At 42.7% G+C, this 23,003-nt stretch overlaps 1 protein-coding gene across 5 annotated transcripts in view; it reads right to left on the bottom strand.

Moving 5' to 3' along the window:
* Positions 1–22,225, bottom strand: part of znf423 (zinc finger protein 423) — a 155,218-nt gene extending 132,993 nt beyond the window's left edge. For all 5 annotated transcript variants that reach the window (XM_071203458.1, XM_034085109.2, XM_071203456.1 and 2 more), the window contains exon 1: positions 21,005–22,225. In XM_071203458.1, the coding sequence (XP_071059559.1) occupies positions 21,005–21,044 (40 nt within the window). In that variant the 5' untranslated portion in view covers positions 21,045–22,225. The remainder of the gene's footprint in view (positions 1–21,004) is intronic.
* Positions 22,226–23,003: the final 778 nt, after the last annotated feature.

The raw sequence follows: 23,003 nt of genomic DNA, 5'->3' as shown, positions 1-23,003 counted from the left end.
TCGTTTGTCTGATTAGACCACTGGCTCTGTACTGTGTGGATATACAATCTTAGCTAATTCGACAACAAAGTCAATTTCTTCTAAGTTTTGTTGCACATTATTGGCATGGATAAAAACTGAATTACTTTTTTTAGTATGTCTGATGACATTAGAACACAAAGCCAAGGCAAAATACAATAAGCTGTGTCAACCAAACCTGCAGACAAAACGAAATTTCAATAAATAATCAGATGCAGAAACACATAATAAACACACAAACAACAAAACGTTATGCCAAATTGCAAAGCAACGCTACTGTCTGCATTGCAATGTGCTGCCACGGTTCAGTAGACAGGAACGCAATTATACCAGGGTGTCCTCAGCCACAAAACACACACCACACATTTAACATGCATACGCAAAGTAGGTTCCAGTATGAGAATCTGCAATGCAGAATATCCCAATATCAGTGCAAGCTTCAAGAAAAACAATAATTGGAAATTATATATTTGATATTAGAGCTAAATAAAGTCATCTTCCACAACCACTTGTAGAATATGTGAGGTCCTACTCTTTCAGGTGAAGGAACACCTGTAGCCATTCAGCCAAGGAATACGATGAGAATTCAATCTGTATACTAGGGATGCACCGGTCGATCGGCCACCGATCGATATCGGCCGATACTCACTCTCTGCGTAAAATAGCGGTATGCAACGTGTGTGAAGCAGAAAACCTGCAGCTCCACCCGCTGTGACGGACCGGTGAGCGGAGCAAAACACACACTAAGAGTTAGACCTAACACACTTAGCTAATTTATCTACCTCTGGAACAAGCTAAACTAGTTATAAATATATGAATTCTTCCCAGATCGCTGCATGAGACGATACTGACAGGCTGTCAGGAGAGAGAGAGGGGGAGAGAGGAAAAGAGAGCGCTTCCGCTCATTTCTCCCGTGTTATTATCCAAAGTTAAAGGGGACCTATCATGCAAAATGCACTTTTGTACATCTTTTATACATGAATATGTGTCCCCGGTGTTCCAAGGACTTCACCAAGTGTCAGAAAACACAACCCTCTCTCTTTTCCTCCGTACCCAAATCTCTAAAAACGGGGCTGCAACAGAGCTGATTATTATTTGAATTTTTCTGATGTCAGAAAAGGGGTGCTCCGCCTATATAACTCTCCACCTATCAGGGAAATGAGAGACCGCTCGAAAGTGCTGGAGACGCTGTAGTACATATGCCAGGCCTGTAAGTGGTGCTGTAGTCTGCCACAAAAGCAGAATCAGCCCTTGCAAAAACAGGGCTGGAAAAGAGCAAATAGAGCGAAATGAGGCATGGTTAAAATGCATGATCTGTTTGGTATTTTGAAAAAAAAACTTCACAGACATGTTTTATATAGGTATGGCCCTCAGGGTTTCTCACACATAGACTATACTTGGGCAGGCCGCCCAGGTATATTAACGGCCGCCCAAGTATATTTCGCGACCCATTTAGTTTTTAGTTTTTTTAATAATTTTTTAATATTTTATATATATTTTTTGTATTCGTCCGTGACCACGACCAAAATTGGTGATCGGAGCATCCCTACTGTATACTCTTAAGCCTCGGCCACACAAGGATGATAACGGCCGTATCTGCTACAGTTCACTATCAGATAGACGGTTCGGACACACAAGGCCGACATGGAAACGCAGAAAACGATAACGGGTCCCTAGGTGGGTAGATCTGCAAACGAAACGCTCTGGGGGGGCAAACGGCTCCGTGTTTACGCCTATACGATCATTTCCTGATAACGTTGAAGCAATAGCCCCGCCTCTCCCCACCTCTCCTGCTCAGAGATCAGCTGCTGGGCTGTCAGAAGAGGGGGAGGAAAAGAGAGGCTCCGCTTTTTATTCTTATATTATTATATAGAGTCGTTATTTATTTGTTTTAAAGCTCAATAAATAACAAAGAAGACCTTTGACCGGCACTTTTCTAATTGTGTCCAGAAGATTTAAACTTTAACGGACATGTTGACCGGCGAAGAAAAAAAAAACTGAAACTCTACCGCACGGTCCCCTCGTCCCTCGGAAGAGGCGGAGAGGTGGGTGTTTTTCATCTGCTGGTGGACTACTGGGGAGAATTACAGCAGGAGCAAACGCTTGTCTCGGGGAGGGAGAAAAAAAGCCAGAGTGTCCACAGCGGAGAATAAACAGAAGGGCAACCATGGCAACCTTGCACGGAAGTCTTCTTCGCTGCTTTTGTGGCAGGAGTACAGCGCCACTTATAGGCCTGGCATATGTACTACAGCGTCTCCAGCGCTTTCGAGCGGTCTCGTGTGCCTGTTGCGTGTGGACGGAATACTTTTTTGATAACGATTCCATTTGCGTTATCGTCCTTGTGTGGCTGGGGCCTTATTTAAAAAATGCACAGCAAATATGTATACAGTGGTTTAAGACTGGAGGCAATTAATTACATATACAAACACATCTCTTGATTACTAACTAGTAAGCTTTCTTGACAATAAAAGATGAAACGCTGCAATAAAGCTCTCATAGAAAAGCATGTTAACATACCTGCCAACCCTACCGATTTGGGCGGTAGTCTACCGACATGTTTCTACCGCCTACCGATTTAGCTGGCTTTCCCTACCGAATTTCAATGTTCCCAAATTATAAAAAATAGAAATTCCCCTTGGCGCTCCATAGACACTGGACTCCACTTTTAGCGGAAACCGTTTGCAGCATATCTGTGATCCCGTCATACAAACAGTCCTCTGTGTTTCTGAAAGTGAAACAACGTGCAGAGGAAGGGCAGCGTTACCCCCGGTGCTGATGGGTAATCGCTCCAAAATTAGTTTAAGAGGACAGAGACATTTGAGTCCTGCAGGGTTTCCCCGTTAATATCAGTGTCTCGAAAACATATTGGCGACTGAAAGACATCCAGTGTTTGGTCTTTTCCTGAAGCATCCTTCACCTACAGTGTCTCAACTGAAAGAGGACCACAAACCAGAGGTCACGTTAACCGAATATTTTCCGTCTATGACGGATTTTTTTTAACAATTACGGAAAAATCTGAAAGCAGTCCGTCATTTTGCCAGATTAGAACAAACTCGGAACAGCCCCAAAGTTTCCCCGCAGCGAGGCTCCGGTGTTATGCCGTGTTATGCATGCCCTCCAAAAAGGAAATCATACCGTTTCCAAACCTAACTGTGCCGTACAAATCATTGAAATGTCTGTGAGTTTTGGCTTTACGCTGTGCACGCTCCCGCGAGGTGCAGCAGCCATGCATAACACGACACATGTAAACTGTTCCCCCCCTTTGCCGAGATAATCCATCCCACCTCACAGGTGTGGCATATCAAGATGCTGACTAGACAGCATGATTATTGCACAGGTGTGCCTTAGGCTGGCCACAATAAAAGGACACTCTGAAACGTGCAGTTTTGCTTTATTCGGGGGGTCTGGGGGGGTCCGAAAACCAGTCAGTATCTGGTGTGAGGGCTAGGGGTAGGGTTAGGGGTAGGGTTAGGGTTAGGGTAATGTTGTGAATCGAGTGGCCTGTGTTCGTCATCCATTTTTTTCAGATTTGTGAACAATATTTGAGAGAAATGGTTATTTTGTGTAAATAGAAAATGTTTTAGATCTTTGAGTTCATCTCATGAAAAATGGGAGCAAAAACAAAAGTGTTGCGTTTATATTTTTGTTCGGTGTATGTGTTAACTGCACTGATTTTAGCAGACAGAATCTCAATAGTGAGCTACGGCTGTTTGGCATGCTCCAATTTCTAGAGTTTATCGGAGAGGAGAGGTAACAGGAGAGCATCATGATGGCACCATAAACAAATATGTACGCGGTTGTTATTAATTATACACATGCACTCACACACAAGCAGTACAACAGTACATCTCACTCTGCTGTCTCCTTTCTCCATCTCTTTTTTTACAACATCCGTTTTTGCCTCCCTCCCTCCTTTACCTACCTATTCCGTCTTCCCTTGTTCATTGCCCACATCCTGCCACCTTTCCTCCTTAGTGTCTCTCTCCCTCCATTTATGTGTTTCCCCCCTGACCACTGCTCCCTCCCTCGCTTTGTTCTCCATCACCCATTTTCATTTATTTTCTTCCCTTCTTTTTTCTATCACCTGCGCACTTCCTCTGCATTCCCCCACTCCTCCACATTTGCTCCCCTCCTATATTTGTCTCTCCTTCTCTTCTGTCCCATGGAAGCACTTACAGCCTTTGTCTTTTTTCCTCCTAAACAACACATGCACGCACGCTATCAGGGCCATTTATTCCCAAGGCTCTGGTGTTCCCAGATCTCTTTGACGAACGGGTCACTGTGGCCAATCACGCATTGGCCAGGCGGCCCATAGAGGCGGGATGTGGGTCACTGTAGCCAATGATACACTGGTTCTGTTCCCGGAGGGGCCGGCTGATTGACAACTGGTGCTGGACAGAAGTCAAGAGGGTAATTGTCATCCAACTCTCCCTCTCTCTTTCCCTCTTTATGTCTGTCTCTCAGCCTAGACACTTTTTTCCCTTTCTCCCTCTTCCCTTTCTGTCTCTCCCCCTCTTACTTCCCCACTCCAACCCACTTCCCCTCCCCAACATGATTTCTCCCTATACTTCCAGAGGGACTCTCTCATTGGCTGCCCTTCCTGTCCCTCAGGAACGACTTTGTGACGCTACTGGCCGAGGGCTGATGCCAATCTCCATCCCCAGCCTGCCCCCCGGGAGCCCCCCTAACTTCAATGGCCTGTGACACACACACACACACACACACACACACACACAAACACTTCTAGCCAGGGGACGGGGACAGAAGCTGATTAACCAAATACTTTTATCAGCAGTAAAACCGCTCTCTCTGCCTGCCTGCATTCTGAACAAAACAGCCTTAAAATACATAAACATACACACACACCGAGCAACTGGCCAGAAACACCAGGCTGGTTTGGGACAGTGTGTGTGTGTGTGTGTGTGTGTGTGTGTGTGTGTGTGTGTGTGTGTGTGTGTGTGTGTGTGTGTGTGTGTGTGTGTGTGTGTGTGTGTGTGTGTGTGTGTGTGTGTGTGTGTGTGTGTGTGTGTGTGTGTGTGTGTGTGTGTGTGTGTGAGAGTGTGTGTGTAAAGGGACGGAGGTAGCAGAGGGCTTAGATGGATGGCAGAGAGAAAGAACAACAACCAAACAAAGCCTGGCGGACAAGCTTCATCGCCCTCTCTATCTTCCTCTCTTCCACCATCTCTCTTTTCTACTCTTCCTCACTCATCCTTTTCTCTTTAGATCCAAACATGTTTCTACTATCTAATTGTGTCTTTTTCTTACTTTCCCTTCCCAAATATCCTCACCTCTGCACCCATGTCGCTCCTCACATGTTCTCTCTTATGAGGTCAGTGTGTTGTTATATGCTATGCTGTCCATCAGAGTTGCTATCAAACATCCCCAAACGCATCTTAAAAAAAAAAAACGACAACTCAAATGGCCATGCGCCGTGCATTTCCCTTCAACCTGTGTAGAGGATGCTCAAAGTGCACAGGCATGGCCAATGCGGTTTATAAAGACAGGAAACCCACACACGCTTACTCATTTTAAAGCAATAGCTGCTTATTAACACACAACACATTTGCAGAGAGAGATGAACACTCGTGTTTACACACACACAAGCTGTGTCGATTTGATGTTCAGAGCCAAGCAACACAGCTTGAGATTAAAGAGCCTCTCTGATCTGACGTTTGTTTTTCTGTCTGTCAGAGTGTGGCGGGAAGAGAAATCAATAGCATGAGAGACGTAGAGACTAGCGGAGAGGAAAGTGAGGAGAAAAGGGGGAACAAATTGGAACATGTAAAGAGTGGATCAAAGACGGACACAGAAATCAGAAGAGAGGGAACGGCGGGAGAGAGGTGAGCATGAAAGTGGAGAGGTGAAGGAGGGCAGCGAGGAGAGAGGGATGAGGTGTAGGACACAGAGAGAAAGAGAGGGCAGGAGGAGGAGAGGGAGAGCATTCCTCTGGAGAACCTCGACTCTGGGGAAGGTTCCAGAAATAACTGAACTAGAAGTTCCCCCACACACACGTCAAACAAAGGCACCAAGTTCACAAATGAACTCAAATGTTTTCAAGAACATCTCAGAGAAATGATGAGGTATAGTGCATGCATATCCACACACACACACACACACACACACACACGAGCAGTGAGGACTGGTGGGTGGGGGATGAGGGGTGGGAGGGGAACATAATTGCCTTCTCTTGTAGTACAGGCTGGGGAGTGCTTTTTGACTGAAGACACCAATTTCACGCTAAGGCATTATTTAGCTTGATACAAACTTGATTAGGCTTTACAGGAGAGAGGAAGAGAGAGGGAGAGAGAGGGAGAGAGAGAGGCGGTGACACGGAGAGGAAAAAGGGAAATAAACAGCTTTGTGTCACGCCGCATCGCTGGCGGATAGATTAACTTGCTCGTCACGCTCCTTCTGGGAGCAACAAGAAAAATATACACACGGCGCGCGTGCGCTCCGAGCGTGGCTGGATGTTTGTTTGTTTGTTTGTTTGTTTGTTTGTTTGAGTAGATGCATAATCAGGCATCGTATTCCAAACGCAAAAACGTAGCCATCATTTATCAAAATTACTTTTCTCCCTGTTTAACATTTATATTATGTTAAGACGTTCATATATGAATTATTAAAGCACACCTTTACATAAATCATGCAAACAATATATTTTATTTGGTGAAATAGAAAGATATCTGCACTGCAGTGAACAAGTCCACTTCATTTAAAAAGTGATCCAATTAACAAAGGTCTAACCCAAACGCTTGAAAGTACAAAAGACACTCATCATACACAAAAACTAAATGATAATATACTCAAAGAAAACCTAAGTCTTAAGGCTGGCTTAAGTGCCATTACAGATAGTCAATTATTTAAATACTTTCACCAATGTCGTAATTAGCTTTTAAGGGTCGAGAGGAGAGGAGAGGAGAGGAGAGGAGAGGAGAGAGGAGAAGGATATGCTGGTCCCTGGACTGCTTATCAACTCTGAGTCTAAGGCAGACAGAACTTCTGCATTTTTAAAATGGGCCTGCACTCACCACACACACCTTCACACCAATCTAATCATGCAACCTCTTGTTCTGTCTCTGTCTCTCTTGATACAGGCATGAAGCTTTTATTAGACACTGCCTCCTCCTGCTCTGCTGCTGTTTCAGAACAAAACAAGTAAAGTCACTCTGGTTTCCTCTAAAGCTTATCCGAGAGTCCTTTGCTCTCTCGCATATGCTAAAACTGCCTAATCTTGACAGTAGGCCGAGGAAAGGCAACATTTAGTGAAGCATTACCAATTGGTGAGTAATACCTAAAATGATTAAGTTGCAATTACCACATTTACATCAAATATTAAGGATTTTTGATGTCACTAAATAGAAGCACAATATGTACCACTAATAAACATTTTCTGTCCCTTTCTGTTGTAATTCCGCCTGGAGAGCCTCTCACGTGCTGCTGCTCTCTTGCTCTCGCACTTCTCTTGCTCCATTGTATGTCTCACAGCGGGGCGCCCTTGCCTTTTGACTGGGAGGTGAATGGAAAGGAGTTAGAAAAACCAACTGAAGACTCGAGCACTAAAAAGAAGCATTGGTAAGTCTATAGTGGGGCGCGCTACAAAGACCCGGCAGTGTCCAATAAAAAGGGAACACAAGACAAGCAGCTTGTTCTGTTCAAGGGTCCACACTCTGAGGACAATGCACATTAGTCTGGCTCCTGTGTGTGTGCGTGTGTGTGTGTGTGTGTGTGTGTGTGTGTGTGTGTGTGTGTGTGTGTGTGTGTGTGTGTGTGTGTGTGTGTGTGTGTGTGTGTGTGTGTGTGTGTGTGTGTGTGTGTGTGTGTGTGTGTGTGTGTGTGTGTGTGTGTGTGTGTGTGTGTGTGTGTGTGTGTGTGTGTGTGTGTGTGTGTGTGTGTGTGTGTGTGTGTGTGTGTGTGTGTGTGTGTGCAACGCAGAGTGTGCTAAAAAGCGGTTGAACAACAGATTCAATCATTTTTTGCTAGTTTTAAAAAAAGATCCTATTCACACCTCCAGATTTCACGATTGTACATTTTATCTATAGGGGTTATTTGCAAGAAAACATATCATTCAAATGGGGATTTTTATAAATATGTTGCCGGTTAAGTCTTAAATAGAACTTTATATAACAACTATGATGGCTGTGTATTAAATCTGCAGTTCATACAAGACTATGTATCCCTCAGGGGGGAAATTCAATGTTTCACTTCACATACGCCCAAAATACACATATGCATGCTGAACCATATGGGAGGATGCGTACAAATAATGGATCAACTGCGGATAACACCACTAAAAAGATATTCCCAAATAAATGATTATTTCCCTGCTCTTAAGACCAAGGATGAGGCTTACTCTGACAAATACAATGGAGGAATAGACTTGTGTACAAATAAAGAAATAAAAGACACAATCATGCATGAGTCCGGAAATCTGACTAGTGACTTACGGCCTGGCCAGAAGCTCAAAGTGATGAGGTTGTGCGGGGGTCAAACAAGGGTCCTCATAGCCGACACACACATTTCCCAAAGTCACCCTTTCATCAACAGCAGCATGTGTGTGTATGATTGCCAGAGAGTGGGAGGGAGGCTAGCCAGATAAATATATTATGCATCAGCCAGGTGTGCAGAGGGGCCCTGCTAATTGCCCCCACCACTAATGTTTAATGTACAGAATAGGACGGAAAAGGAAGGGGGGTGGGATTATTAGAGACGGGAGGGGGGAGGAAGGAGTGGAGGGGAGAAATGCATGAGGCTGTGGAAGGGAAGGATGGAAGAGAGACTGAATGAGGTAAGGAAAAACTGCAATTATGTCTCAACTAATTCGCCATTATTCCACCGGTTTCCCCTCATTTATCATTTGGATGCCTGCTGAACAAACCACATATCGTTTCAGTCAAATCCTGCGCATCCACAAAGATCGAGCTAAACTAAGAATGTATTTTGTATAAATATTAATGAAATAATAAATGAATGTTTTTTCAAAAGCACCATCTTAAAGGTTGTGTCAAGATGTGCTTAAACGTTGTTGGGAAATGATCATTCAGCATTAGAGAAGCATGAAAAAAAGGGTAATGATGATAATAAATCTAAGGTGAAAAAATGTATGAACGATTTCCATATGAATTGATAACATAGTTAGGTATCTAATGGTGGGCTGATCTGGAAGTCAGCATCGCAAGGGCTCGCGTGACAAAAAGCAATGGAGTTTTTCCAATGGATTTGGAAATATTGGAGAATGTTAACACCACTTTTATGATTTTTGAAGCGTAAATGCCACAAGTGAAAATCTAACGGTTAGGGATGTCCCGATCACCTTTTTTTGCTCCCGATCCGATTCCGATCATTTGATTTTGACAATCTGCCGATACCGATTTTTCCCGATCCGATCTTTATGCAATGCATTAAGAGAAAAAAAAGGTAACAGATAACGGCTGGTCATCCAACGCGATGAATTCAGCTATCTTGACTGTTATTGTGTTGGCCTTTTCACTGTTCTGGAGCAGTTTCTCTTTCCTTTTAAAAGTCTCTGAAAGTGTTGGTTGTTTCAGTGCCGTCACCTGAGTGGCCGCTGTGTACTCGCCGTGTTGTTGTTGGTGTTTGTTTCTCAGGTAGCGTATTAGATTGGTCGTGTTGAACGTAGCTCTGTTCTTTCCACCACGCGGAACCTCTGTCTTGCAAACATTGCATCTGGCTGTTACACTGCCTTCGCTTTCAATTTTATAATACTTCCAAACTCCTGACATTTTCTCTGTCCCGACTCCCGAGTCACCAGCTGAACGTAGCCTCTCGTTAGCTTACTGCTACTATTAGACACTTCGCCCACTCTTTGAGAGAAATAAGCAACCAGGTCTGAAAACAAGCCCAAAAGAAGCAACACATACATGATGTTGTGTAATTTTAAACCAAAACTAAGTCCTCAGGATGACTTTAAGACGTGAACATGGTCATTTTTGTTTTGTAACATTAAATAAAATAATAAAAATATTTTATAAAAAAAAAAAAAAAAAATCTCGATCCCCGATTTTTTTCTCCCGATTCCGATCTTTTGAAAATCACGTGATCGGCTCCGATCCCTGATCACGTGATCGGATCGGGACATCTCTACTAACGGCTATTGATAAACGACATCACAGTCACATGGCTGTGCATCACCACCGCTACGCTAAAGACAGGCTCGTGTTTGGTGTGATGTTTTTCAGTAGTATCATTTAGTCACTTGTTAGCAATCATCGTTTTCAAGACTCATAGAAGCCAAGGACATTCCCAAATGGGTTGTTTATCTTTTTTTGTCGTAGAACAAAATGTGCAAGTCATTTTGTGTTAACCACAGACCTTATTTTAGGCATATAACCTTAAACGTATTTAAAAAATTGTCAACTCTAAACTCATGAACGAGAAGTGGTAAAATGCTGACGTGCTGCAGAGTTTCAGGACTCATTCCGGCACCACTCAGGCTTCAACAAGGACAAAAGACGGCACAGGACATAAGATCTAACCAAACACTCCAAACTAGATATACAAATACACTGCAGGCATAACGTCTGTGTCTAGCAAAGAAACAAGCATAATCTCTCAGTAAGAGATGCTTACACACATACTCAGCCTTGTAGGAAACTTAGAAGGGCCCGGGTCCCCTGAGACTATCCAGTGGTGGGGGGATTTAGGCTAAGGAATCTGTGTGTGTGTGCGCGCGCGTGCGTGCGTGCGTGCGTGCGTGTGTGCGCGCATCATCTTTCTCCTCTTAAAAGCCGAGGGCATGCACCGAGCCAAGCTACACTGTGTTCGTGTTTGTGTGTGTGTTTGTCTCCAGTGGGGTGGGTGTGTGTTAAGGTCCAGTGAGTTTGCAGCTGATAAACGAGGCTAGCTAAGCCGCTACAATGGCACGGTCCTGGCCCATGACGCCCCTGTTCTGACACACACTCTCACACACACATGTACATGCACAACCCCGCCAGGCTGGCCGCTGATAAGGAGTCGTGGCTGGCATACGCACACCTCACTGAGGGACTTCACCCTTTCTGGACACACAGATGAGTTCACACACGATAAAAACCTAACCAAGCCTACCAGATGATATGACCTTCTTCCATCCATTATTTGAGACAAAACCTCATTTTCACTGCTCACCCCTGATGAAGGAAACGTATCAAGTCACATCCATTAACCATTTGAGCCGTTATCCCAAATGACACAAGGGGTTTTCTCTACACGAGATTCTTGTCCAGCCACAGAAATAGTATACATTCAATAGGCCTTTCCCAAACAGGACATTTTTCTTCACTACAGTAAGAAAAGTTAATGTGAAACTTAAATGAGGACTCAATTCTGTGAGCAAATATTAAGTATACCAGGACAATGAAACCAAAGGAGCCAATATTATTTAGACCTCACCTGTGCTTGTTGTATTGCATCTCAGAATGTCTTCAATCAAATTGACCTACTCTACTTAGTTATTTTCTACACTAAGGGTTCAATCGTGTAGTAACTTGTTTTTAATTAAGTGAAGATCAACATGAACCCAATTACATTCAATGCATGGTACTGCTGGGCTTCACCGATCACCAAATACATTAGCTTGTTTTGTCCCATTTGAGAAAAAAGAAACCACAAAAAACTCAAACCCACCCCCTGTCGAGAAGTCAATGGAATTTCAAACAAAGCTCTCAGAAAGCCATTTAATGGTTCAGCGGGCTTTAATGCAAAGCCAATACAAGCTCTTATACAGGAGTAACTCAATGTGGCGGTACGCACACTGATTGCATTATTGTTAACACGGTTTGGAGCTGCACAAATAAAAACGAGATAAGCGGTCACATTGTTTTGGTGCAAATAAAACAAAAAGGCGCTTGCGGTGCCTCTGATGTACCTACACAAAACAACATATTGTTGTCCTCAAGTAATCCAAGCCACATGTGTAGGGTCTTTGAGTTTTATAAGAGCCAGTCGCCCTATGAAAGTCTCTGTGCTCCGCCAAAGGGTGACATTAAATTACTCTAATGGTAAAGCCAGATGGGAGAAGGGAAGCAGAGAGAAGGAGAAAAATAGACAAGATTAACTGTACAGTCCTCATGCTGCTGTTTGATATTGGAATGATGATACATGCTTGAACAGCGATTATATGAAGAAAAATAAATGAAGTCATTGTTCTGTTGCAGAGGTCATTTTATTTTTGCCTTCTTAAACTAGTTGTATCCTAATTAGGTTAGGCAACCACCAAACTGGCTTGGAATTTCATGACAGTTCCCACCACAATTAATTTTTACCCACATTTCGCGGGTTGGCGGTTGTTAATTTTAAAGTCTTGCACAGTTAATTGACAATAACTTTAACTCCAGGCAATGAATAATTACAATCCCAGAGTCTCTTAATACATTTAAAACCACATACTTACATGAACTATAAAGGAGCCCTAACTACTGTTCAAGAAGTAAGAGGGGATAGACTTGAAGCTGAAACAATTAGTCAATCATTTGATTGGTCAATCCACAGAATCTGCAATAATTAGTCATCAAGTAATTTTCTGGTGCCAAAGTGGCAAACCCTTTATGTTTCAAGTGTCTCTAATCTGAGGATTTGCTGCGTTTTCGTGTCTTTAATAATATTAATAATATATATTAACCATCTGTTGGTTTAAGACGGAAAAGCAATTTGAAGCTGTTAAATTAGACCCAGTATAAATATGTATACATATTTTAAAATGTTATTGATCTCCTGGAGAGCAAACATAGAATTGATTGTAAAATTAAATACATATCAGATCTATAAAAATAGCTGCAGCCCTGTGTAGAAAACACTTAATTTCCCGGAAATAATGCTTCAAATCACTCTGTCAAACTTGTTCATGAAAAAAAGCAAGCCAAACTCACCACATTCATTAGTTTTAAATTGTGTGCTACACAACATGTTGTAAAAGTATAACAACTGAAATGTATTTGGCTATTTAAAAATACAATACAATGTGATAATAACTGCAAAAGGGGTTTGAGGTGAATAACTGACACTTATGTGCCTTGTATTTTAACTTTTGTACGGGCCCAATTTGGTCAGAGATCTAGCAGTATTAAAGGTAAAGATTGAGCCAGTGATTGGTTGGTGAGGTCACTGGATGACAGCAAAAAGTTCAAAAGAATTAATTTGTCAAACTATGAAAATGTGGAAGAAACAAAGAATTTAGGTAGGACAGAGAGAGGAAGAGAATGAGTGGAAATGATGCTATTAGCCCGGAGAAGTTCGACTTAAGACAGACCGAACCAAACCTCCCCTCTGTTCCCACTCATTTGACTCCACTCACTCTAAACAAACCAAATACACACTGTAAAGTGCTCCCTCCATTCCCTCCCCTCTCCAATCTTGCCTGCTCTCCTCCATCTCCCTGTCATATGCGCTCAACTCCCGTTTAATGTCCTGCAAATGAAGCGGATTTATTAATGTGTAATTAAGTAATAATCATCACTACATAATGCATGAGAGACTCAAGGGGCTGAGAGCTCGGAGAGAGAGAGCAAGAGATAGGATAGTGAGGCTGCCTGAGCAGACAGAGAAGGACATTTCTGCCGCCTCGCCTCGCTAAAGACACACATTAAAAAAGGGATTAATCCATTGAAATAATATTTTGATAAGAGAGAAGACGTGCTCTCATTTATTTTTTCCCGCTCACCCCTCCTTTTCCTCTCACCCCATCAGCTAGTTTCATGGCCCTTCGTCGCCCATTAGTCCGTGTTCAATTAACAGAGTGCAATTAGTCAACTCCCCCCACTGTTAACAAGGCCTAATCACTGTATAGGCTAGGCTGGTCAGGAAAATCCATCAGAGGAATTTAGGTGCAGCGGTGAAACATGGAGGAGCAGTCAGGAAACATACTGCCGTTTGTTATGGGAAGATTCAAAGAATCCAGCTTTTTCATTATATGTTTTTTATTTGAAATGTCTTGATTAAGGTTGCATGTATATGAAATCTACAATCTAATTGGTAGCTCCACAGCATGGATTACACCATGGATGTATTAAGAGAACTGGATACAGTGTTTGAGGCGGGAACCGTTCCTATGAAAGTTGCTTGAGAATAATAATACCCGGACCTGGGCCTAAAGCATTGCCTTTTCCTTAAGCCCCGCCTCCAATCTGCTCGGTCACAACCGGTCTCGGCACTATCAAATGAATAGAGGTAAATTAACTGGACAACTGGATTTGGCTTTCAGCACATTTTATAACTCTTAGATCCTAATGATTTATTTAAGGACTTTCTAAGAGTTTGTTAAATAAAAAAATAAATATGCTGATCTACAGACGTCTCCTTCCATTGGAAGTAAATGTGAAGACGTCTTTTGGGGCATAACGACACAGCGTCTGGTCACTGCAACAATGTGAACGACCGGTTCACTTACTGGGGGGTCTGCTTTACACAGCGTACACTAAAAGTAAATAGCTAAATGTTCTCAACTCAAAACAATTACAGAACTTAACTAGAGAATGCAATTCCTGAAGAAATTGCTAGTGGGAATGCTTTATGCTGAAAAGCTGACGCTAAACTGCTATGCTGAAATGTAATGTGTAAGAAGAAAGTGAAGAATTTAGATTGAAATGATACATGAACACTGGGGGCTTGAATGTGTGATGAGAGAAGAAAATAAAGTAAAAAGGCTTGAAAAAGCAGCAGAATATTTGAACCGCAAACTTCTGAACTAACTAACTTGATGACGCCATGCCATGACGCCATGCCATGGACCGTGTCGATTGGACTTAGAGCGACATCATGTTTCATGGCGAATGATCTGTCGCCATGCCAACGGCATTTGATGACATCCCATAATACGCTTAGATGCGTTGATGGCTGCATCGTTACCAAACCTGTGAAGTTTTAGAGCGTTTGGAGCATTTGAACTGAAGTAGTGAGAAAACCGTGTTTCATGGTGAGCATTGTGTTGCCATGGCAACGACATTTGAAGAAATCTCAAAACTGTCCTGTAGATGTCTTCATGGCTGGACTGTTAGTACACATGTGAAGTTTGAGCACTTTTTGAACATTTTCATAGGAGTTATAGCGACATCATGTTTTATGGCGATTTCCATGGAAACGGCATATGGTGAGATCTCAGATTTGGCGTAGAGCTGTTGAGGCATGGACCAGTGATATACAAGTGAAGATTGGACGACGATTGGACCGTGTCGATTGGATTTACAGCCACATCGTGTTTCATGGCGAGTGGGCTGTGCGAGCAATGTGTTGCCATGGCAACGGCATTTGAAGAAATCTTAAAACTGTCCCGAAGATGTCTTCACGACTGGACTATTAGCACACTGCTATCTGCTGCTCTGAGCATGTCAGTTGGAGTGATGACATCGTCGTGTTCCATTACACAGGTGTTTCTAGTTGAGCTAACAAGGTATGCAGAGATCAAAGGTTTCCATTGTTCTGAATGAGAGATAAACCTCTTACATGTGAACGTTTTGTGGAAGAACCGTAACAGATATCTGTGAAATTTCAAAACGTGAAGCATGTCAAGGAAGTTGAGAATCTGAAGTGTAATTTTTGTGTAGTTTTGGGTTAATAATGTGGCCTTTTTGGCAGTTTAACTAAAGGTGTGCGGCTGCTACCGTGAGGAAATATCTGCCTGAAATTACAATGGGCTTCAATGGAGGAATGCTGAACGTTTTTGTCACTTCATGCCCTCAAGAGGCATTTTGTTTAATTGTTTTGCTTAATTATTTGTCATTTTTCAAGCTACGAGATGTTTTCCTACGTTTGTCATGATAAATTATGTCTCAGGAATGTAGGATTTGGGAATTATGGCAGTTTTAAAAAAATATATGAAGGCAAATTTCAAGATGTCCTACCCCAGGGGTGTCCAACCTTTTTTGAACCGAGAGCTACTTTTAAAGTTGCCAGTCTGCCGAGATCTACCAGTCCAAATAGAGAGGCGTAGCCATTACTGACAGCCTACTACCAGGTAAATACACACTTCTACTTGTATAAAACTGACCTTCGTACGATGAATACTTCATAAAATACTGCAGATCCTTTATCTTTCCTCTTTCTAATCTACACACATACAAGTATTTAACTGAAGTTACACAACAGTGTTGTTGATACAGAGTTGGTTTATTCACACGTCACATACTACAGTGGGTAATGTTTTCAAGAAGCATTGAACAGTGCTGCCACATATGACACAGGAAAAAAGTAAATACTCTGAACCCTTTCTTTGCCATTATATAAAAATAGTGTTGCTACAAAAGTATAAATGAGGCTTACTAATAAGACAACTCAGATCTGAAGCTACACAGGAATCTGCTGCCAAAGTGCAATAAAAAAGACAACATTAATAGAATCAAACCCTTTTTTTGTTGCATTTTAGTAGAGTATAAAAATAAATGCTTTTAAAATAGAATGCAAGCAACACTAGTTTCTTAAACTGAATTGATAATAGATTATAATCAATTTAAACAGAACAGATCTTAATGTTTGCATTCTTATACCATTTTGTACAATAATTATAATGAATAAGTTCAAACAAACTAAAACTTACAGCTGATTAATAACGGTATCTAACTTGAGTTTGTATTGTATCAAAAACCTGTTGAAATGCTACTGTTATTTTTACTGTCCCCCAAAAGCGCGTCGCAGCCTCCAGGAATGCTTCTTTCACAACTTCGCCGTCTTTGAAAGACTTCATGTGTTTCGCAAGAACGTGACTGACACGATAAGATGCTAGGTAGCAGCCTTGCTCTTGTTGTTGGGCCTGGTGAAAATTGACTGCTGTGCATTTAGCTGTCCTTTCAGGCCCCTCCCCTTTTGGGAGCGTCGGGCAGAATTGGGAGGGAATTCCGTCTCGTAGCGTTTGTGCACTGTTTTGAAATGCCGCTCCTAAAAGACCCTTCTTCGATAAAGCCACGCTCGCATTGCAGATGAGACAGATGGACTTTGAATTGGAATAGATACAAAAATAATCATCCTCCCACTCGGAGTGACAATGATATATTTGGGGATTTTTTTTGCTTCTGCCATTGCGGTCTTGTGTGTGTGCGGACTGTCACTCCTGTTGACACGGACAACGGCAGCGAACTAGTGCCCACTGCCCACAAGCTACGGCACGACACATGGGGTCACGCCGGCCAATCACAAAGCTTTGATGCGTTCAAGTGCATTATTCTGGCACAGGAAGATTATGTTACAGGACATTAACGATACAACTGAATATTGTTGTTCTATTTTTAGACACATCTCGCGATCGACTGGGAATCTCCCCTGGTTGGGCACCCCTGTCCTAGTGTCCTACCCTCTAGCTGTGACATCACGCACTCTAGTTAATGTTAAAATCTGAAGAAAACCTCTAAAACAAGATCTGAACAATGTTTAATATCTCTAAAAGTAAGAATCAGATTAAAAGTTCTTTTACACGAATAATGTCAGAAAGATGTGTAACATTGTAAAGTTAGAATGAGGTTTCTGAGTGAAAGTATGAATGAACAGTTAGCAGTTGAAGTCGCATGAAGATTTGTTGAAGTCTGAAGATTTCCTCCATTGACTTCAATGTTAAAAATGTGATGTATTATGGGATGTATCTCTGGAATTATTAAAGTTATGAATGAGAAAAGTAATAGCCATCGATTCCCGACCCAGCTGGACGTTTTGATGTTTGAACGGAGTTTCTGCGATGTTCAATGCGGGAGGAGAAGAGGGCTAAAATAAGTCGGCGGAATAATAATAAAAATGTTGTGCGTAGAAGAACAGTTAGTTGGAATGCTGTTAACAGCATTCCCACTAAAATATGACCGAATCTGATTTAATATCATTAGTTGTTTTGTTACCCTAATGAATCAATGCCTTAAATCTCAAACTCTGCAAATGCAAAAAATGTAAAACATGTGTTGCTATTGTCGGCAACACATTTGAAGTTATTTGGGAAGCATTAAAAGTATTATAACTAACATGATGGATATGTGTGCCATAGGTACGCATTTTTCTACGATCCAGGAGCACTTTGAAAGGGTTAAAGTGACAATGATAGATCAACATTCAGCTATGAATTTCATTTCCGGATAAAAACAACCCTTTTCAGAGCAGGGCCACTCAGTCCGCAGTACATGGCGGAGGTGGGAATTCGTGCTTCTTTGTTTTTGTTTTGGCATGCCTGGCTGGCCAGTAAGTCCGTAAACCAGCCAGCCAGTCAGAGTTGGGTGAGCAGGTGAAAGACAGAAGAACATGAAAACACAGATAATCCCCCAGCGATCCTCACCTCCTCCTGGCCCCCATCGCCGCCCCCCCCTGCCCACTCACCTGCTGTGTGCCACTGTGCTGCCCCCAAACACCTCTCCTCTCTCTCCCCTTTACCCTTCAACCCCCTCTTTCCTCCTCCATCTCTATCTATCTCGCCTCCATCCCTCTCTTCTCCATCTTCCCCCCAATGCCAGGTCTTGCCAAGCTGTCAGTGGGGCAAGGTGCGGAGGGGAGATAGCAAAATGCGTGTACACACTCAGATGCATCAGTACACATACACAAAACACATGGGGCTTATGCAAGCTAGACGACAAGGGTTGTGTTACCTTTACTGCACACACACACACTCACTCACACACACACACACACTGAGTGGTGGTCGTCCGCCTCAGCTTTGCTTCACTCTGCTTCGCTTGGCTGCCTGACTAAAGCTAAGCTCTCGTTATCCAGGCTGCCTGAGTGACACACATTTGGGTAGACACACACAAGGCGTGCGTGTCTATGATGCAAACCCAAATACAAGAATCTAGATGTTGCAAGTATAAACACGCACATAAAAACACACACTGACAGTGTGATGGCAGAGCAGCAGAGGACAGATTCACTGGTCCACAGCAGCTGATGTGTTCTCTGACATCGAGCATCGACCGCGCTACAGAAGAGGGCAATAACACCAAATTCAACCACATCTTAGGCCTAATGATAAAGTGCGACTTAAACTACATACAATACCACTGTTAAATCATGGTTGCAAACTTAATTGATTGATTAGGACTGTCATTTATGAAATAGTCGCCAGTTATATCATTATTAAAGTGCCTATTCTTCCTAATTTCTCCAGATTCAACTGGATTGTCATTTTTATTTTATGACATCATTGGCCTTTAATTCCTTCAGCAATGCATTATTTTTTCTTTGCCCAGACACAAACAGAAATGAGAAATACAGACAGAGTAAAGTACCAATAAACAACGGGATAGAAATCTTTATAGTCCTATTGGTTAAATAAGTGATCAATAGACATGCCAACTCAAAATAGTTGTCATATGTCATTATAAGGCCATTTGTGTGCATCCATCAACATTTGTATTTATTTTTCAATTTGAATGCTAGTTGTGGTGATGGTAACAGATTTTGTCAGATAGTCAGATTCTAACCCAAAAACAAACAGAACATTTATGTGTCAATCTTTTCTCCATAATACTTGCGGCTCTAATTTGGAGTACTAACTTCTAGTGCACAGCAAATGTCCACATACAGTGTGTATCTAAAGCATCAATAATTGTTAATCACTACATATGGTCAAATGTGAGTCAAATGTGTGTTATAAGATATATCAACAACAATTAACCACTTTACAGTACATTCCTGAGGAGGCTGTGGAATCTATAAACTACCGCATCACTCTCAATCGCAACCCCTTTCTGTGGGTTGAAGTAAACAACACTGATTGGTTTTCCTGAACAAGTAGCCCAAAATAATAGATATTACAAACATAAACGTATCTAAAAAAAGAACACAATCACACACACTTCCAAAACAGGCTTAACTTCAGAACCTGAAACCCTACAATGGAGCTGTTAGTCAAACTTAACACCCAGTCTGAACCACTTTCAAAAAATCAGTTTGCTTCCGAGATATAGTCACAGAAAGGGAAAGCCTATATGGCGGAGGAAACGGGGGAGGGGGGGCAACCACATGGTCAGCCCGTCCCGTTGCCCATCTGGGTCCATAAAGGAGACATGGAGGCCAAGGCCACCACATGCCCTCATGCAAGATGCCCACTCACCCATGCACTGCAATGAATACTATTAAATGGTAATGGGGGAATTTGAGGCTTCCTTGTGAAAAAAAGTAATAGAACCGCTTTTTAGAATGTGGATGTTATACCAATAAAGTTGCCTTTCAGTGAACTTTACGAAAAACAATGTTTGAAATCCAGTTAGTCTACATTATGTGCCCAACCATGGAGGACATTTTTTAAGTGTGAAGGGAGGCCTGAAAAGCTGACAAATTGAAAATATTCACAGCAATATTGTAAAAATAAAGAAGTTAACGTCAAGCAATGCAACTCCATTAAAGTGTGGATCATATTAAATCAATGATTTATTGACAATTGATGTCTATGTTTCTATGAAATAAACTGAGACATCGGATATGGGGGCTAAGTGATTTTATTTGGGGTCAGCCAGCCAAACACCACAACAAAGCAGCAGTGGGCTGTTAAAAGCAAGTGCAACATATCCCAACATGGGAATAATCCAGATTACATGGACTCCTTAACAAAGTGAATTACAGGTTGACCGAAAAACACAACCCACACTGTCAGAAACGAGACACCAGTGTATCATATTTCATGTTCTGACAGTATGGCAGCTAATTGAAAACAATTAACCCAGTGGACTGGCAGACAGAGAAAACAATCCGGAGATGTTTGAAATGTATATAAAATGTGATGCTACATTTCGAAACTGTTACCAGGCTACACAGTCAACTATACGCTCCCTTACAAAACATGTTACCAATGTCGTTACCAATAACAAACAATTACTGAACATGCTAAATATGGGCTAACACACACACATTATAAATGTAAGACATTAACCTCTGTGTGAAACCACAGAAATAATGCTTGCAGCCCTTGGGGATAATTAAATTAGCTAACAAACACCAGAGTTGGGCATGAAATCTTGGTCATAGCTTAGCTCCTTATTTTACTCCTGAGTGAAGTAGGCTATCCTTTCACATGAGGAACAAAAACACAGTTTCTTACCTTTAACGGAGCGCGGCTTGGCCTGTTTTCGTCTAGACATCTCTGGTCTTCCTTTTTAATTATAATTGTTCTAATTGTTTTGTTTCGCTCCGTGTTTTCTGCTAACTATGCAGGCGGACACGGTCCTACACCTCTACCACTTCGCTGCTGCTTCTTCTTCGCCTGTTGCAATGCGGCAGCTTCAGTCTCTGATTGGGAAACGGCCGTAAATCCAGCGACAACAAACCGCACACACCGGGAGCACAGCGGATTGCAGTCGACTCGGCTCCTCTGCTGCGTATTCTTCCTGAGTGGTCGCGAGGGCTCACGCAACCTGTAGCGTAAACGCGAACAACTTCCCGTCGATAGTCCCTTCTTCTTCGTAACAACGTGCCCGGACGCCGACAATCTCAGTTTCTCTGCTTTCCTGCGCACACAATTAGCTTTCTCCGGTACAGCCCACTCCGACTTCTCGAGCACTACTACCTGTGCGCGAGCAGCCAGCCACAGGCGAGGCGAACACCTGAGCAAGTCCCGCGGTATTAGGGTAAAGTGACAGCGGCACCGTCCGAGAGCGTGCTGGCGGTGCCACAGCGGTACGTGACGGTCCAGGTGAAGCGAGGCGCCCGAGTAGGTTCTGGGAAATTGTCTCAAAAATGAACCGTGCCTTCCGTCTTCGTGCTCCTCGCGGCTTCGTCGTAGCTTTTTATTTAGTTATCGAAACTATTTTAGTCTGTTTTGATTTGGGTTTTCCTCCAGGAAAGCCGTACCGACTCGAACTGACCAGCGTCCTGTGTTCCGTCCCGTTATTCTACACTAGGTAGTGGTGGTCTGGTGGCATGGACATAGCGCTCTTCCCCATCATCTCCACCCCGAGGGGAATACTGCTTTTACAACCCACGCTTTCTTTTTGTTAATATTTCCCAATGCCCTATCGGCGATATTAATAGCAGCCTAATATTTCTCCCAGTCTAACCCTTTGCTAGCCTCTGTCTCCCTGCTTTTTCTTTGTCCTGACTCTGGCTACCAGTCTCCCTCCTCCTCCTCTGCCTGCCTCTGCTGGCGGGGCTGCGGCGCAGACACACATAATAAAGCCAAGGCAGGCACTGCTTGGCTGGAAATGTAGCCGCGTCCCAGCAGGGGGATGTGAGAGAAGGGTCCCGGCGGGGGAGCGCTCTGATCCCGCAGGGAGCAGCTCGGCACAGCCCGGGTTGGCTGAAGCAGGAGAGAGGCAGGCTGGGCTGACGGAGAGAGAGGGGAAGTTTGGGGAGAGTTAGGCAACAGCGCCCAGCTGTGGCCGACAGCAGCAACTACAACAGCGACTATGAGAATACAGAGGGAGGAGACAGAGGGAAAATATGGACTTGGAGTAGGATGAGGAAGAGGCCCTAAAGTTAAGACAAAGCATAATAATTAATTGTGACGAACATAATAAGAGTAGCACAAGTAATTTAATTATTATTCACTGACTACTGAGGTAGGCCTACCTATGTTTTAAACAGTGCTCAGTAGTAGAGGATGCTATCAGCTAGCAACCAGTGTCACTAAACGTGTAAGCTTTTAAAAGATACAGCAATGACAATGTTTATTTTCATGTTAAACAATTATGTAGGAATATTATACCATGGCCCTCTCTGGCTCATGGCTTTACTAGTTAGGTCAACAACAGGCCAATGTAAGCCGTGTCAGAAAATATTTTTTGTTTATAAATCACTCAAAAACAGAATTCCCAAAACAATACAAATGGCAAGGGATGACAACGCTGCATGTTATGCGTGGACAAAGGAAACAACTACCGCCATAGTGTTGGTTACACTAGAATTAAAGTGCTCTTTTGATTTTGATCTAATCTTATTTCTCACTATTTACAATATGTTCACAGTTTACATGACCTTGTAGATGACAAAAGACAGCGTCCACCACCTTAAAAGCTCTAACCAAAATTCCTTTGGTGGTCGACTGTGATTTATCATTAAAAAATAATGTTCATCGAGCCATCATGCTTCATTACAAAAAAAAT

This window comes from Pseudochaenichthys georgianus, chromosome 6 (assembly GCF_902827115.2).
Source record: "Pseudochaenichthys georgianus chromosome 6, fPseGeo1.2, whole genome shotgun sequence".
NCBI lineage: Eukaryota > Metazoa > Chordata > Actinopteri > Perciformes > Channichthyidae > Pseudochaenichthys > Pseudochaenichthys georgianus.
This window is presented reverse-complemented; position numbering and strand designations above follow the sequence as displayed.